At 42.2% G+C, this 14,548-nt stretch overlaps 1 protein-coding gene across 3 annotated transcripts; it reads right to left on the reverse strand.

Moving 5' to 3' along the window:
* Nucleotides 1-1,277: 1,277 nt before the first annotated feature.
* sh3d21 (SH3 domain containing 21) lies at nt 1,278-13,682 on the reverse strand. 3 transcript variants are annotated; one of them, XM_070835797.1, is made up of 17 exons: nt 13,524-13,682; nt 12,854-13,011; nt 12,681-12,738; nt 11,603-11,712; nt 11,093-11,183; nt 10,942-11,003; nt 10,819-10,858; nt 10,311-10,405; nt 9,855-9,956; nt 9,428-9,479; nt 6,374-6,424; nt 6,171-6,288; nt 5,182-5,347; nt 4,352-4,432; nt 4,035-4,231; nt 2,841-2,904; nt 1,278-2,699 (listed from the first exon to the last, which is right to left on the reverse strand). In XM_070835797.1, the coding sequence occupies exons 1-17, from the start codon at nt 13,525-13,527 to the stop codon at nt 2,667-2,669; spliced, it is 1,482 nt and encodes a 493-aa protein (XP_070691898.1). In that variant the 5' UTR covers nt 13,528-13,682; the 3' UTR covers nt 1,278-2,666. The 3 variants fall into 3 exon arrangements, with proteins under 3 accessions (XP_070691898.1, XP_070691897.1, XP_070691899.1); XM_070835796.1 differs by having other exon boundaries at nt 1,279-2,699; nt 5,182-5,350; nt 13,524-13,681; XM_070835798.1 differs by having other exon boundaries at nt 1,279-2,699; nt 5,182-5,350; nt 13,520-13,680.
* Between the last annotated feature and the right edge of the window lie 866 nt (nt 13,683-14,548).

Below are 14,548 nucleotides of genomic sequence, written 5' to 3' on the forward strand. Positions count from 1 at the left end.
TTATGAAAAATCATAACTTGGGTTGTGAACGTATGAATTCTTGGCATGTCAATAAAGCCACACAAAAAGGGGAAAATGTACTATACTATGCTATTTTAATACTAATATCAATATACTACTGCTATATACAACCTGGAGCCAGAAACTTAAGTCTCTTGTCGTCCTTGTGCTGTGAGGCTGGTGTGGCGCTGCTTTTTTGGAGGAAGGTCCTGAGATGGAGGCAGGCCGAGACCTTCCCCTATAGTCGTCCCGTAGCAGACAGGCTTCAGGTTTGCCTTGGGGCCCGCTCTGTTTTTAAACAGAGCCCACGCTGAAGTCCTCACTGTTGAGGTCTAGGAAAAGCTTCTCATGTGGTCGCAGCCTTTCAGAAATCAGTGGCGTTGATGGCGTGGACTCTTTGAAGCAGCTGCGCAATTATATTTGTATAAACGTCTCGTGAATGCCGTGTACCTCCAAACATAGAGCCAAAAATATGTTTTGCAAAACCCGCAGTTCAATATTTTGACAAGTGTCTTTTTCCTCTGACAGGATGTAATCAAGACTTATGAAACAGTGCAACAATGAAATTAAGCGAAGATCAAGATGAGGGAAACCCAGTTAGGGAAAGCCATGAATCTGAACCACAACATGGCGTGGGAAAGTTCTACACAAAGAGGAACATAATGCGGACTCTCCTTTTGTGGTCCTTAGGCTGATTTCAGAAACCAGCCTGTGAAGATAATAGCGTCTATAAGCCACATTCACGGCATTTACTCACTACTTTAAATAGCTCATCACATTTTATCACAATCTCGGAATTTGAGTCATTTTTGAGGCTAAAATTACGCAAACAATATAATTCTATGGGTGTAAGCAGTGTAGCGCCCCGTGATTCCCCTCAGTGAAAGGCTCCATATTAAAATGGCATTTTTAATATGTGGCAGATTTATGGCCATTTCCCATGAGGTCATGCATGCAATTTGTTCCAGCATCTGTCTAGCTCCTTTCTTTCACAGAGGCGAACTGTTCTTTGTCAGTCCAGCTCCTCTTTCTCTAATTTCTAATTTTAACTCACAAGGGTTTTTTTTTCATACTTGACCTCTGAGCTCCGAAAAGTTCTCGACACTCACTCGCTCAGTTTTCCGAGCTCCCAGCAGTTCCACGTTACTTGTCTTGAATTCGTGCTATGCTACGCTGCACTGTGCTGTGTTGTGCAGTATTGTATTTCTTACCACCGAGCCAAATATTCGTACAAGCTGTGTATTATACTGTGATTTATAGTTGCGCCTGCAGTGTAAACAGCGCCCGTCATCACTGACAATATTGAATATTTTAGAGGTCCCTCGGTGAAAACAGTAACATCTTCACTTGTGTTTGCAGGGCTCCGCAGAAAGGGCATTCATTTTTCACGTCTCTGAAAAATTCAGAAATGTCAGCAATATCAACAGATCCTTTTGTTTGTCTGGTTTCATTTATTTCACCCCTCGTCCAAGAGGGAATGTGCCCTTGATGACCATTATTCAACGCAACAGTTTTTAAAAATAGTATGTTCCCATGGCAGTTTCAGAAGCACCCGGTCTCCGATGAGCTCCAGATGTCGTCCAGATGTGCTCTACAGTGGGCAACACTTGGAAGGCTTAGACAGGAGTGCACAGCCGCCACCGCTTGGAGCCAAAAACACATCTTATACGCCTTACTCTGAAGGTGGCGTAGTCAAAATATGGTTCAGTTGGATTGTTCTCCCTATGGTGGGTGCAAAGAATTTCTCATTAATTCTCTTCCCACGTTCTCTATATCCATCGCTATGAGTCACTGTGGACAGAGTTTGCAGAGTGAGTCAGTCTTTCTCTGAGTGACACAGGATGCCTTTTCCACTTCTCTGCAAAAAAATGTGGTCGACCACGAACTCTGCACTCCTGAAGCATCAGCATTTAAGATTTAGTTTCATAAGAAGACTGTGCTTTCCCATCAGCCATTTCCATAAATTTTAACTAATTCTGAACGAACTATGATTCTTGTTTTCTAATGTATGGTCACTAGTGCCAGCCGCCTACTGATCCATGGTCATGTAGGCTGGTCACACAGCGCCCCCCAGTGGCACCACCGAGATTTACATTCTGGTGTGAAAAATCACCATCCAAAGGGGAATTGTTACAGTTTTTGACCTTGTTACTTCAGGTATTAACATCCATGTACCAATGCCCCTTTGGATGACTTTAAATTAGACTTTAAATTAGACTTTAAGATCTTCGCAAAATACATCACAATACTTCCTCCTATGTACAGCTGCATAGAATACATGTTCTGCCGAGGCATTGCATAAATGTCATATCATAAAAGTAATAAAAGTGAAAAATGTAAAACATTCATTTGCAAACCAAGAGTAACCCACTCAGGACCAGTATTTGTCATTTCCAGCATTTCAAAATTTTGTAAAACATTTAACAGTACATCACGTAAAAGTAAAAGGATCAAGTTTCTCCAGTCCAGTTCAGGATTAGCTCGATCCTTTGTCCATCCATGCGTTCTAATTTAGCCCCCTGCTTGTGTGTCTGCAGCGGGAGAGGTCACTTGTCTTCTCCGTCCCCGTTCCAGCTCAGAAAAATGTTCGTCTTGTTTAAATATGCAGTATGGGAGCCTGCATGGCAAATGTCAGACAGGCAGCCCAGTCACAGTCTGTGTTGGGATTAATGCTTCGTCGCCAAACTCTGTACTTCCTCCTGCGTGGGAAAGACATTTTTCAATCAATAATACCAAAGTCATGATGCTGGGGACCACAGCTTCCATATTCTTTTCTTGTGGCAATGTGCAGCAGTCAGTAAATGTGAATGCATGCAAAACTTGAGGCGCGCCTCGCTGACCTGCAGTACCAGTCGTTTGTTTCTCTCCTCCTTCAGTTCTTCTTTCACTTCCTGCATGTCTCGCCTGATTAAAAGAGACAAACAAAAAGAGCAATTTGCAGACGTGTGCATATCTAAATAGGTCGAGACGTACACTACAAGTCATGCAAATGCGTATGAGTTTAGATTGCTACGTTTGTTGGGGGGATGAATTGGTTTGAAACAGAAATCGCCTCAATCTCGATCGCAGTAGTGAAAAAAGCATTGTCTAATCGTCCTGTTAGTATTGGAGGGTTTGTCACTTAACTTTTCTTTAAAGCAGCTGTAACTGACACTTGGGGCGCTCGTAGTTATGACCCCAGAGTCTGCAGCCCCCCTCAGCTTAACAGAGTTTCAGGTCATTGTCACGCTGTTCCCTGCCTCCTCTACCTGCTCAGCTCAAAGCTATTCCCATATAAAAGTCAGCATAAGAGCCAACATACAGTGGTGTAGACAGACCCGAGGAGGATTGACTTATGGGTAATGCAGGGTCTCAGAGAGCTTTATTAAGACATCAAAAGGGCTAAATGGGGTGGGGGGGGGGGCTGAAAACTGATTATCTTCTTTTTTTTCATAAAGATACATTTACAGTGTGTTTGAAAACAGGCATAAATGGATTTCATTAAGGAACACCGATGTGAGATGTCACAAAACTCTGAGGACCAATAGGAATCATTATAGGGACACTTCAGCAGGAGAAAGAAAACTGAGCAGGAGAGTAAGCTCAGTTTGTACACAGTCCTTAGAGAAGGTCTAATCAGGCAACATAAGTGTGTGGGTGGACTGTGGGAGTGTAGTGGCTTTAAGCTCATGTATATTTTTATTGAATAACGTGCCGTTAAGCAAAATTGGAAATATGCTTTTTCAAAATGCATCATTTTCAACAACCTGTAGATTCACCACCAACTACAAATCAAAGAGACGAGAAGTAAGATCTAACAGGTTTTTTCTGGATAGAACTGTTTAGTACGTAGTTTGTATTCCCGTGCGCTGGTTCCCACAAACACCGCCAGGAATTAATCTGATCTAGGAGGGTCCGTCTACGCCTCATGAAGATGGGGAACTTGAGTGTTATGAAGTCCCTCTTTTTGAGACTGAGCTTTGCTGCCTCTCGGATAAACTAAACCACTTGCTCAGGCTTTAAGCATGGCCACATTACAAATGAGCAGTACTCACTCGTGCTGTCTCTGTAGCAGCTCCAGAGCCATCCTCAGCTCTTTGATCTCAGCCTGCAGGCCCTCCACAGTTGGGTCTATTTTCTGGGTCACAGTTTTGCCATCCACGACTAGTTTGGGCGGTAATGGCCGAACTGGAGGCGGCGTCTTGGGTCGAGGATCAGGCTTTGCAGGTGACGGCAGGAGATTTTCTGTACCCTGTAGTGGAATAGGTGGCTTTGCATGACTTTTGGCTTTATGCTTTTACTCACACTGCACAATAAGAGTGACGTTTCATCATAGATAGCATAACATTATCATCATAATAAGGTCACAAACCTTTTGCAAGGCAGGTGTTTTCTCTGTCTTCAACTTTTTTGGCAATAACCCTGGTCCTGTCTGATCAGTGACACTCTGGACCTGCAGAGGAACACAAGCCATGCCTTAATAGCAAACATTGCTGATAATCATTCATCACAACCTGCCTTAAAAACTCATTTTCCAAGTATGCTAACTCAACACCTTGGTCTGTCCTTTGTACAGCCAAGTACAAACCATAAAAGGATACTTTAGGGAAATAAGTCCTTCATTTCCCAGAATGACTTTTGATAAATCCTAGAGATCAGGCCCAAACTTGTTGCTCATGAAAACTTGGGACGTGTCTCTCACCAGGGCTCTTTCACTTGCTCAAACACACCGTGTGGCTACGTTACACACTAATCTATTGAGAGTGCAAGTGCAGAAATGTTCTCCCTCTTTTACGAATTTCTCTTCTATGACTGCAGAACCATAGTGCAAAATGACACCAGGGAATGCTAGAGCTTCAAGGAGCCCTCCCTCTAACATTTACCTATTGATTGTATTGTAAGTTGTGCTGGAAATAACTTGACATAGAAATATTTCAGTCAGATTTGGTCTGCAGAGAAGCATATCACCAAAGAGCAGAATGGGTGTTTTACTAATTTTTACTAGACAAGTATGTCCACAATAAGGAGTTGCCACATTATTTCAGAGGTTATCTCAAGTTGCAAAGGTCATATGCTGAAATTGTGGTTTAGCAGGTTGTCAGTGATTCCAGCCTCAGTCAAGCATTCATTATGTAACTCCCCGCTTCTGTTTTGTTCAGACTTAAAAAAAAACAGATAAATCAATATTAGTCAGTCACTAACATGGACTGCTGGGACCAGGCCTGATGGTGGTCTCCTCTGCGGGGGCTTGGCTCGGTTTGCTGTGGGATGACTCAGCTTCTCAGTCTGCAAACTCACTCCATCAAACTGGTCGGCCTCTTTCTCCTCCGGTTGTTTCGGTGAAACAGACACCACATCACCGTTGGTTCTACTGAAAATAAGAGTACAATTTGATAAGATTTAAACACATATCAACCTTTGGATTGAAGTAAACAAAGTGGGGAACATGAGCGGTTAAAACCAATCAAAAATCCTTCAAAAACTCTGAAAAGAATGTGATTCTCAGGCTGTAGTTTAGATTTTCATAAAGGGACATAAAAAAAACAAAACACTTTGAATGTGGTTTCCAGTTTCCTAAACACTGATGCTTGCAGGTGCAGAGCATGTCAGCTGCAGTCTTCTGATATGATCTGATATGAGGTTTCTACACCATTAGCCTTGAGGTAAAGGCCTGGAGTATGGAGCTTTTTAAACATTAAGTAGGATTCTTCAGGAAGCTGGAAATGTTCCCCTTCCAAGCACACTTACTTGGAAACTATTTTCAGAAAAAGCTTGTTCTCTATTAAGCCCCCTCAAGACGGGACCAGTTTGTGTGCCTGTATGTGTGTGTGTTTTGCTCAGGAAACAGGAAATGGGCTGCTCTCGTCTGTTTAGGCCCGATCTGACTCATCCCAGAGTTTCCACTGAGCCGCTAAAGGTCAGGCATCCTGGCATTCTTCTTTAAGGACACCATAGCAACTGCTGGTGGCAACCAAAACCTTTAACATCTGAAGGTGCCGCTCCCGGTGCCAGACCAGAAGAGGAGAAAGTGTTCCTGACATTTCCTAAAGGCCTTTTGCTTTAAAAAGGTTGCAAATGAATCACCATTCACGTCCCTGAGTTGGACGACATATTGTCTAGTAAGTCTTCAGTGGTGTTGCGTGGAGATTAGTGGTGAGATACAACATCAGAGATACTTTGACGTCACTCACTTGGGTAAAACCTTGTTGGGTTTGTCTTTGACTGGTGGCGGGCTGGGCTTGTTGATGGATGGCAGCTTGACTTTGGTTGGAGGATTGCTTCTAAGGTCCTTAACATCCGGTTTATCGTCTGTAAAGCAAATTCATCACGTTACTCCATAATGTTATATATCTTTCAAAGGAAGGTGCCACAAAAAAGCCACTGCCATTTCTACCTTTTGTCTTTGCTGGGCCACCTTTCTCCATCGCTGAGGCCTCTGTCTTCACTGAAAAAGTAGTACCGAATGAGAGTCACTGGCACAAAGATGCATTTAGCATGGCAGCTCTTTAGATAAAAGATTGAAAATGTTTTATCTGGTACAATCTGTAACACAGCATGAAGCTGTGGCATCCTACATTGGGATTTTGTCAGTCTGAGTCTAATCACCTGCTTAAAAATGTTTTCCTAGGCAGCTACTTTAAAGGTGCTCTCCGTCTGCAGGGTATATCACAGCTGTCATGGTGTTCCACAATATGAATATAAAGCAGGTTGTTGCTAAAAAAAAAAAAAAAAAGGGAGTACATGCTCAGCAAATCTGCCTCTCATAAATAAATGTAGCATGCAGGTGTGGCTTCACTTGCAATAAACAAAATGATAATACCGATACACCCCATTCATTCTGCTTATATTGACATCACCACCAACGTATGGTCGTTTTCATTTACCTGACTTAGGAAAGCTACAACACTGCCAGTGACAAGCCACCAGCGTATTTTATTAGTCAAAGAGAAGAATTTGTGTTTACTTATGATTTAATGTGGTGGAGGAAAAAAATGCTGCTGGTCTTTTAATTAAACTGCAGTCTAGTTTATGAGCAGTTGCATGGGAAGGCAAAGATGTGCGCACCACTGGAGCACTAAGTCACAGCTGTATCCAATAGCGCTGCAGCAACAGTTCCCAAGGGTATCAACAAGTTCATCGGGGACAGTCACTCTGGCTCAGCTCATAGAAAACACAGAGCCCCTGAGAGGGCTTTGCCTTGGAGACTGAGAATAGATGCCTGAATTAGGAAACCTCAGTGAACTGACAGTAATGTGAGAGGTCCCTATTTGCCATGCAAGGCAAGTGCTCATTTCAAACAGGAAAGGGGGAGGCACCTTGTTACAGCTCTGCTTAGTTAATATAAGCACAAATCTAAGAAGGAAAAACAGCTTGAATGTCCAGCCCTAAAAAAAAAAAAAAAAAAAGAGTAAAGCTCAGCACAACGCTAAAGAGTCAGCGATGGACAGAGGACCGAATGAGAACACAGGAAGCCTACCTTGTACATTGTGCAACAGTCCCTCTCAAGCAAACCATCCACACAGCAGTGGTAGCTCAAGTGCTGCTTCTTGTGCTGGTTGTGAAAATCTCAGTGACAGAGCTCTCCTCCGTCCCCCCCACCCCCTTGTTTCCTCCAAGACTCCTGAACTGTGTCACGTGACCCGTCTAACCATCCCCCATCTCACTATAGTCTGAGACTTCCTGTGAAATTCATGTGAATGATACTGTGTGCAATGAGCGTAATGTGGTGGGCGATCCAAATTATGAGGCTGTGCGAGGTGACGTCCTCGAATAGCCGAGCGCTTTGTGTGGTACCTGCCCGTTAAGCCACAGATGTTTTGATGAGTATGGGATTTGAATTTCCAACCAAGGAAAGTCTTGGAGATCTGAACTTGACTTGCTTTGTTTTTTGTCCATACAAAAAATGTGCTAAATTCTGCAACGTGCACCACAGACAGACCTCCTCAGCTGCAACTTGACAAGAAGCCACATCCTGCTCACAGATCTGTGGCTCACAGATTTGATCTCTACATTTTCTTGTTTCAAAGGCTGTTAATGTTCCTTCGCTCTTTTTTTTTTTTTAAAGCTTCTAACCAAAATCACAATAGCAACAATTAAAAAAGATGTAATCTCCACTTTTACGAAGAAAATCCATCTCAGAAATATCTTTAAATTTATCCAAAGGTGGTTACAAACCTAAACAAAATCTGCAAGAGAACAAAAACTGCAACCCTAAATAAGCCAAACCTTGACAAAGTGTGTGTATTATGTGTGTGTGTGTGTCATTTAATGCACTATAATTACGATTTGTAAACTTGTTCATCTGGATCCAAGCTTTTGGATCTGCCTGTTTAACCTTTGCATGGTGACCTGATGAATACTTGATGTCTGAACAGACTATGTTCCAGGTTCATTTAATCCAAAAATAGATCATGTAACTCTTGGCTATGGATTATCTTCTAATAATGAATTAACAGGATGTAGAAACTCAGTTATTTAGGCCAAACTAGTAAAATGAACTGATAACACAGTTAACTCGGTTAACACAAGCGTTTGTGTGCCATCCAGTGGATGCAATAGTGGAAGAGGTAAATCTTTTACTTTAGAGGACGTACCACTCTGTAGTAATATAGCAGGTATTGGCATCAAAAGATAACCAAAGTAAAAGTACTAACTGAAACTTTATATAAGCTACTGCTGGGTAGCTATCTATAATACGACCTCATCATTTATTTATTTTTTATTATCAGGAGTTATATTTTGTATTGATGATTTGAATCCACAATATAATAGTTACTGAAGCTGTTGGATAAGAGAGGCTGTCATCAGAACAAACATGAGACCAAGCTGCAAAGCCGCGGCGACATGGTCTTTTCATCACTATCGTTCAGTCGTCCTCCAGGAGTAACTTTGGTCAGGCAGTGCGAGGTGTGTGCCATGTGTTGTGTGAGTGGCTTTGGAGGATTGATTGATTATACTCTACTCGCTACTCTTGCTAGTTTCTCCAAAGCTGCAGACCCTGTCTTTAAGTACTTAAGTACAGTACTTGAGAAAACGGACTTGGTTACTTTCCACCACTGAGCAGATGAGCATATATGAAAATGGAAGAAACAGAAGTGTGATTACTGTAGTGAGTTAATATGTAGAATCAAGCTGTGAGGGCTTCAAGTTGCTTCAGCAGCTTGTTGAAATAATGACATTGGTCAGGGGACCATTTTGACCACTTTTATACCAAATGTTGAAAATCCCCCAACCATTATGGCTGCCAGTTTCTCCATCTGCTAAAACAACAGTCCATCACAGCTCAAACTGTCAGCACACTGCCAGGCTAAACACCACTGCAGCCAGAAGCCTTGAGTCAGAGGAGAACCTCTTAAACATGAAGCCCAGCTCCCTGCTCTCGTGTCAGACGGCGTTTGTTTCCGTGCTGCCATGTTTGATCACTGTAACATACATGCCGTTGTCTTACCTGAGAGTTTGTTGTTGCTGTTGCGTGCAGGCGGTTGGCTTGTGGTCCCAGACTAGAGGAGGAGAAACAGAAAACTCAGCAGGTTGGCAAGCACATCCCCGTGTGAATTCAAGGCGTCTCTATTTTACACACTCTTTCCACCGAGGGAATTTTCAGTGAGTCATTCCAAAACAGAGGATGTCAAAGACGACCCTGACTCACTGCACACTGGCTGCAGACTTGCTACAGTGAGACAAATACCAGGCAGCTGCAGATTATCTGGCACTGTGTACTTTGCATTTTGAGCCACCTCAAAATAATGAAAACACAAAGCTGATATAAATTACTTTGAAGTCGACTGGTTCATTGTGGTACGGAGCAGTGCCGTCAAATCTTGAACATGGCGAAGGTCCAGTCCAACAGGGAGAACGCGCTTTAGTCAACTCACTTGTTGAGTGTCCATTGGTGGTATCACCATGACAAAGTTATCAGGGAAGAAACCACGGCGTCCGTTTAGCTCTCCCTCCCACCAGCCTTCATCTTCTGTTTCCTTCAGATGGAGATTAAAGAGTCACATCAGAAGGCAGCGTCCTTTGGGACGTGAAATTGCAGCTAAGAGGTTACTAAACGGTCAAGCAAGACATGGCTGCTTTATTATCATTTCATCACAGAAAGTATTTTGGATGTTTTTCTTTTTTTTTTTAAAGACACAACTTGGGCGGCTGCCACATTTGTTTTCACGAAAACAAATATGCTTCAGTTTGTGCATTGTGGCACAACTGGTTTAGCCAGCTGAACACTGATACACATGCAACTACTGTGTCAGAAGAAGAGTGTTAAAAGCGTGACATTATGGGATAAGATGTTCGAAACAATGCCAGAACATAACAGTACGAATTCAAACCTTTTTCAGTATCACTACAACGTCGCCGTTTTTCAGATCCAACTCATCGTCCGTTATGGCTTTGTAGTCAAACATGACTTGGCAACACTCCACCACTGAGGAGAAAACATGGTAGCGTGGAAAATTAGCATTATACTTCATGTGACAGGAATAAGATGTTTCAACAGTGGTGACTAATCTTATCAGCCTTTTACTGTGTGCAACCCTCCCATTACCAAGTCAAAGTATCACTGGAAAGAGGTTGTTAAGTTGTAAACCATGGTTCCTGAAATCTGATGTAACTCTCTATATGGTGATTAATTAAGTAACGTTACTGTAAGGGTTTACAATTGACCGTCTCCATAAACCATTAGGGTAAAAGTATAGGAGTTACCACTGTGTTTAGGTATGAATTGACCTGTCTTTTTAAAATGCTGATTAAAAATAGAAACAGTGTCCAAAGTCAGGGTATAACATCAGTGTTAAAGAAATGATTCATAACAGCTTAAAAAAATAAGTGTAAACTTACCATTTCCTGCTTTGTTTCTCACACTTGCCCTTTGTGATATCTTTACGAGGACAAAATGAAAGTACATTAAGTCAAAGGTTAACAACTCGTACGTCTCAGAAATGTTGTTTTTACATAACATACCTCCTTATTGAACATCGCATCAGTGAGCTTGGGTCGTGCCTTGCCCTCATTGTGCTTGAAATCTGTTATTGTATCCACATTGATAATCGTTAGTAATGTTAATATAGAGGAACAAAAAAAAAAAGAAAACAGAGGACTTGGCTTTACCAACCTTTAGGGGAAATGAATATTTCTTTGACGAAATTCGATGGAAATGCTCCCACTTTGCCATTTTTCACCCCCATCCACCAACCGTCTTCGATCTGTTGTGCAGAACATACGAAGGAGTAACAGAATACAGCAAGAAAGAATTAATTTTATAGAAACGGTAAGCCGTGTGTTGTACGGCTGCTCTAACACTTTGTTAAAACGCTCGATACCATCGGGATACATTCCAGAGAATACGATCTGTCTCAGGATCTCTGCTCGGCCTGATGCTATGAACTGGTCAGATCAGTTCACATGAATTTCCATAAAGCCGTAATTTATCCAGGCAACATGCTTTGTCAGCCCGGTGGCCTACTATAAAGGGTATGATACCCAAACAATGAGTGAATACCTTATGAAAAATGCTTTTTATTTACCCAGCCTCAGATTAGCTGAGTAAACATAACAACGCCCTGATTTACATATAGTGCTATGGTTTTGGCCATATCGCAGTTTAAGCAGAGGGAAATTCTACCTCTCTGATGATCTCTATAGTCTCCCCAACAACCAGATCCAGCTCATCTTCGTTCAAGGAGCCGTACGCAAACGCCACCTCGCACTTCCTCGTCTGTTTCATCCGCTTCGCTGGAAAGACAAAGAATCAGCAGCCACATCAACAGACAGATGTAACGTTTTGCAATCTAGAGATGATACATGACTGAGGAACTAGAGCTCAATAATGGTGTGTGTTTTAGCTTGATGGGTGGCAGAGGAGTCTCTCGCAGCAGGACTGCCCTCAGGCCGCAGAGCACCTGGCTCTTATTCATAATTCTAACACGTCTAATCCTTCAAAGTTGCTGTTTGTTTTTATCTGCTCCATTTTCAAACATCGTACTTAGGATTTGTGTGGCGAGAATGTGGTAAACAGATATTTACAGTCAGCTGAGTCTTGAGTCTTGCTGAGTGCATGCACCACACTAACCACAATTCTAAGCACTTGTGTTTTCAGCCCCTAAAAGACCCTAAAAAAACCACCTGTTTTTAGTTGCACCATCCAGTATTTTCATGCTGTATTTTGATTCGACTCGCATGCAAACGGAGATACTAGGAGAACTACTCTGAGTGCAGTTAACTCTGGATTTTGTACACATACAAGTTTACCACACATTTGATAATTTGCAAGCGAAGAGTTTCTTTCCAAATGGAGAGATAGATCATTTGAAGTAGATAGCATCTCCCTAACGGTTATTTTTTTTAATAAAAGTCCAGTCCATTGAGAGTAAATATTAGATTTAGGAGCAGGTGTTTGTTTGCTTACAAAACGGCTAAAAAAAAGATAAGATTGTTTTACTTTATTGTCCTTAGTATTGACTCATGTTGTATTGCAATAGAAGTTGCCTAATAAAGGTGTTGGGTCCAACATTTCACACAATAAAATGCTTACAAATATGGACTTTAGCAGGAGTCTGATCACAAAATATATACTGATGAAATTTAAAACTGAAAATCCTCACATGCTCTTTGGACAAAGTGTGGACAGCTACTTTCTGCTCTCTAAGCTGACAACAGAGAAGAAAACAAAGAGTGCTGAGAATTTAGACTTAGCATTGTACTTTTTCTAATGCTTCGTGGTTCCCTCTTGCTGTCACCTATCAAATAGACTGGCACCTCCTGCAATGAAACAAACCAAAACGGGGCATATTTTAACACGTGTGGAGAAACATGAATACACAAACACACAGCACGGTGACGGTACAATGCCGGGGGCTATGCGGCCCTAACAGACCTTCACAAAGTTGGCAGGGAAGATGCCTCTCTTTCCTCTCAGCTCGCCCTCCAGCCACCCCTCCTCGCCGGCCTTGGTGACGTTCTTGACCACATCCCCCATCCTCACTGTGATCTCGTCTACCATGGTGCCCTCGAAGTCGATCAGCACCAGCACCTCTACAGTGGAACCGTAAATAGGGCAGAAAATTAGATTCTTTGCACAAAGGCCAGTGTACTTGCTGCACAAGTGATGTGTCCTGACATTTGAAAACCGAGACGAAACCTCTCAGCAGTGGAGGCCAGCAAAGATGGGCTTTGTGCAGATTATTACAGATAAACTGTTTTCTTCTGTCAGTAATCATTCCTTAAAAGTGGTGTTTTATATTATGTTTTTTTTTCCAGCGTTAGTAGGTTTCCCAGCACTCACCGACAAAGAAAGGACGAAAAAATTAGTACATAAAAAAAAAAACACAACAAGATCATCCATTCAATCTGTGCAATATTGTGTAATGGCATCCATATAACTATTCACAGCATTTTGTGCAGACCCAGAATAACTCAGTTTTGTTACTACATTGCATTTACTCTTTGTGCTTTACCATCAAATCTTCAGACACCCAGCAAACAGACAGCAGAGGGGATAAAACATTAAGGAACTTCACCGGAGAAAAGTAATGCCGCTGACTTACCCATGGTATCTGTCTGTCTGTCTCCTTCAGATTTGAATATGTAATTCCTTCAGAAAGCAGCAAACAAACTCTTGAGAAGAAGGAGAACTGAAAAAAAACTCGTGGTTGTGTTGTCTAAGACTCAGCGCTATGGCAGCCAAGGCCCTTCTTCCTACTTGTCAAACATTAACATTGAGCAACTTTTCCTGAGGCTAGTCATGGCAAGTCGTCAGCAAGGAGTAGGATGGGTCATGCAGTACAGAGAGAGAGAGAGAGGGAGAGAGAGAGGGAGAGAAAGAGGGGGGGGGAGGAGGAGGAGAGCGGGAGGACGTGGGAGAGAAGAACAGGTAAGACAGGTTTATAGAGAAAGAACAAAGCTCATAAATGGGGCTTAAAGTGGAGCATGACAACATGGTTCGTCTGCAGCAATGGTGACATTAGAAGACGAAAACCAACATTCACAAGCAGCACAGTTGCACTTAAAACCAGGTCTGTTGCACTCAGTCATGTCTCTCCATACTGTGTGATGTCAAATGGCTACAGTTTTGAAAGAAATTCAAACTCGGCACCTTAAGGAGTGTGCTTGAGTGTGTGTCTGTACTGCTGCCTGTGTTTTTGTACAGCCCTTAAGGCAAAGTGTTTGGCCTTTTTATAGAAAGCAGAACCACGCTACACAAGACTGAATTTCACAAACCAAAACCACACAAGGCAAAGAAGCATATATTTCCATTTTTATATAGTACATTTTACGAAAAAGATAAGAAGTTACTGTCACTTGTTCCATATAGACTGCGGTCGCAGTAACTTACGCTGCCTCCTTTTGCTTTTGCATGCACTGTCATTTCATTAAGCTCAGTCATCCAATAAGGAGACTGGCTCCACTCAATTTCTACACTTGCACTGATAAAACGTAAGCAAACAAGTCTGTGTATGATAAGATATTGATTTTCTCGTCCTGTAGAAGTCTTCGCCTGGACAACTTTGAATGAGTACGGTTTAAAAAGTACAAATACTAGCGTGAGAGATGAGTGCACAAACTGCTCCAA

The sequence above is a fragment of the Pempheris klunzingeri genome, chromosome 8 (genome assembly GCF_042242105.1).
Source record: "Pempheris klunzingeri isolate RE-2024b chromosome 8, fPemKlu1.hap1, whole genome shotgun sequence".
In the NCBI taxonomy this organism is placed as follows: domain Eukaryota; kingdom Metazoa; phylum Chordata; class Actinopteri; order Acropomatiformes; family Pempheridae; genus Pempheris; species Pempheris klunzingeri.

Bases quoted from the DNA above. Each gene is read 5' to 3' on its own strand.
- sh3d21 (XM_070835796.1), bottom strand. The intron at 10,859-10,941 runs GTATGTTATGTA...GTCCTCGTAAAG, and splicing joins ATGCGATGTTCAATAAGGAG to ATATCACAAAGGGCAAGTGT. The intron at 4,232-4,351 runs GTTTGTGACCTT...ATTCCACTACAG, and splicing joins AAACACCTGCCTTGCAAAAG to GGTACAGAAAATCTCCTGCC.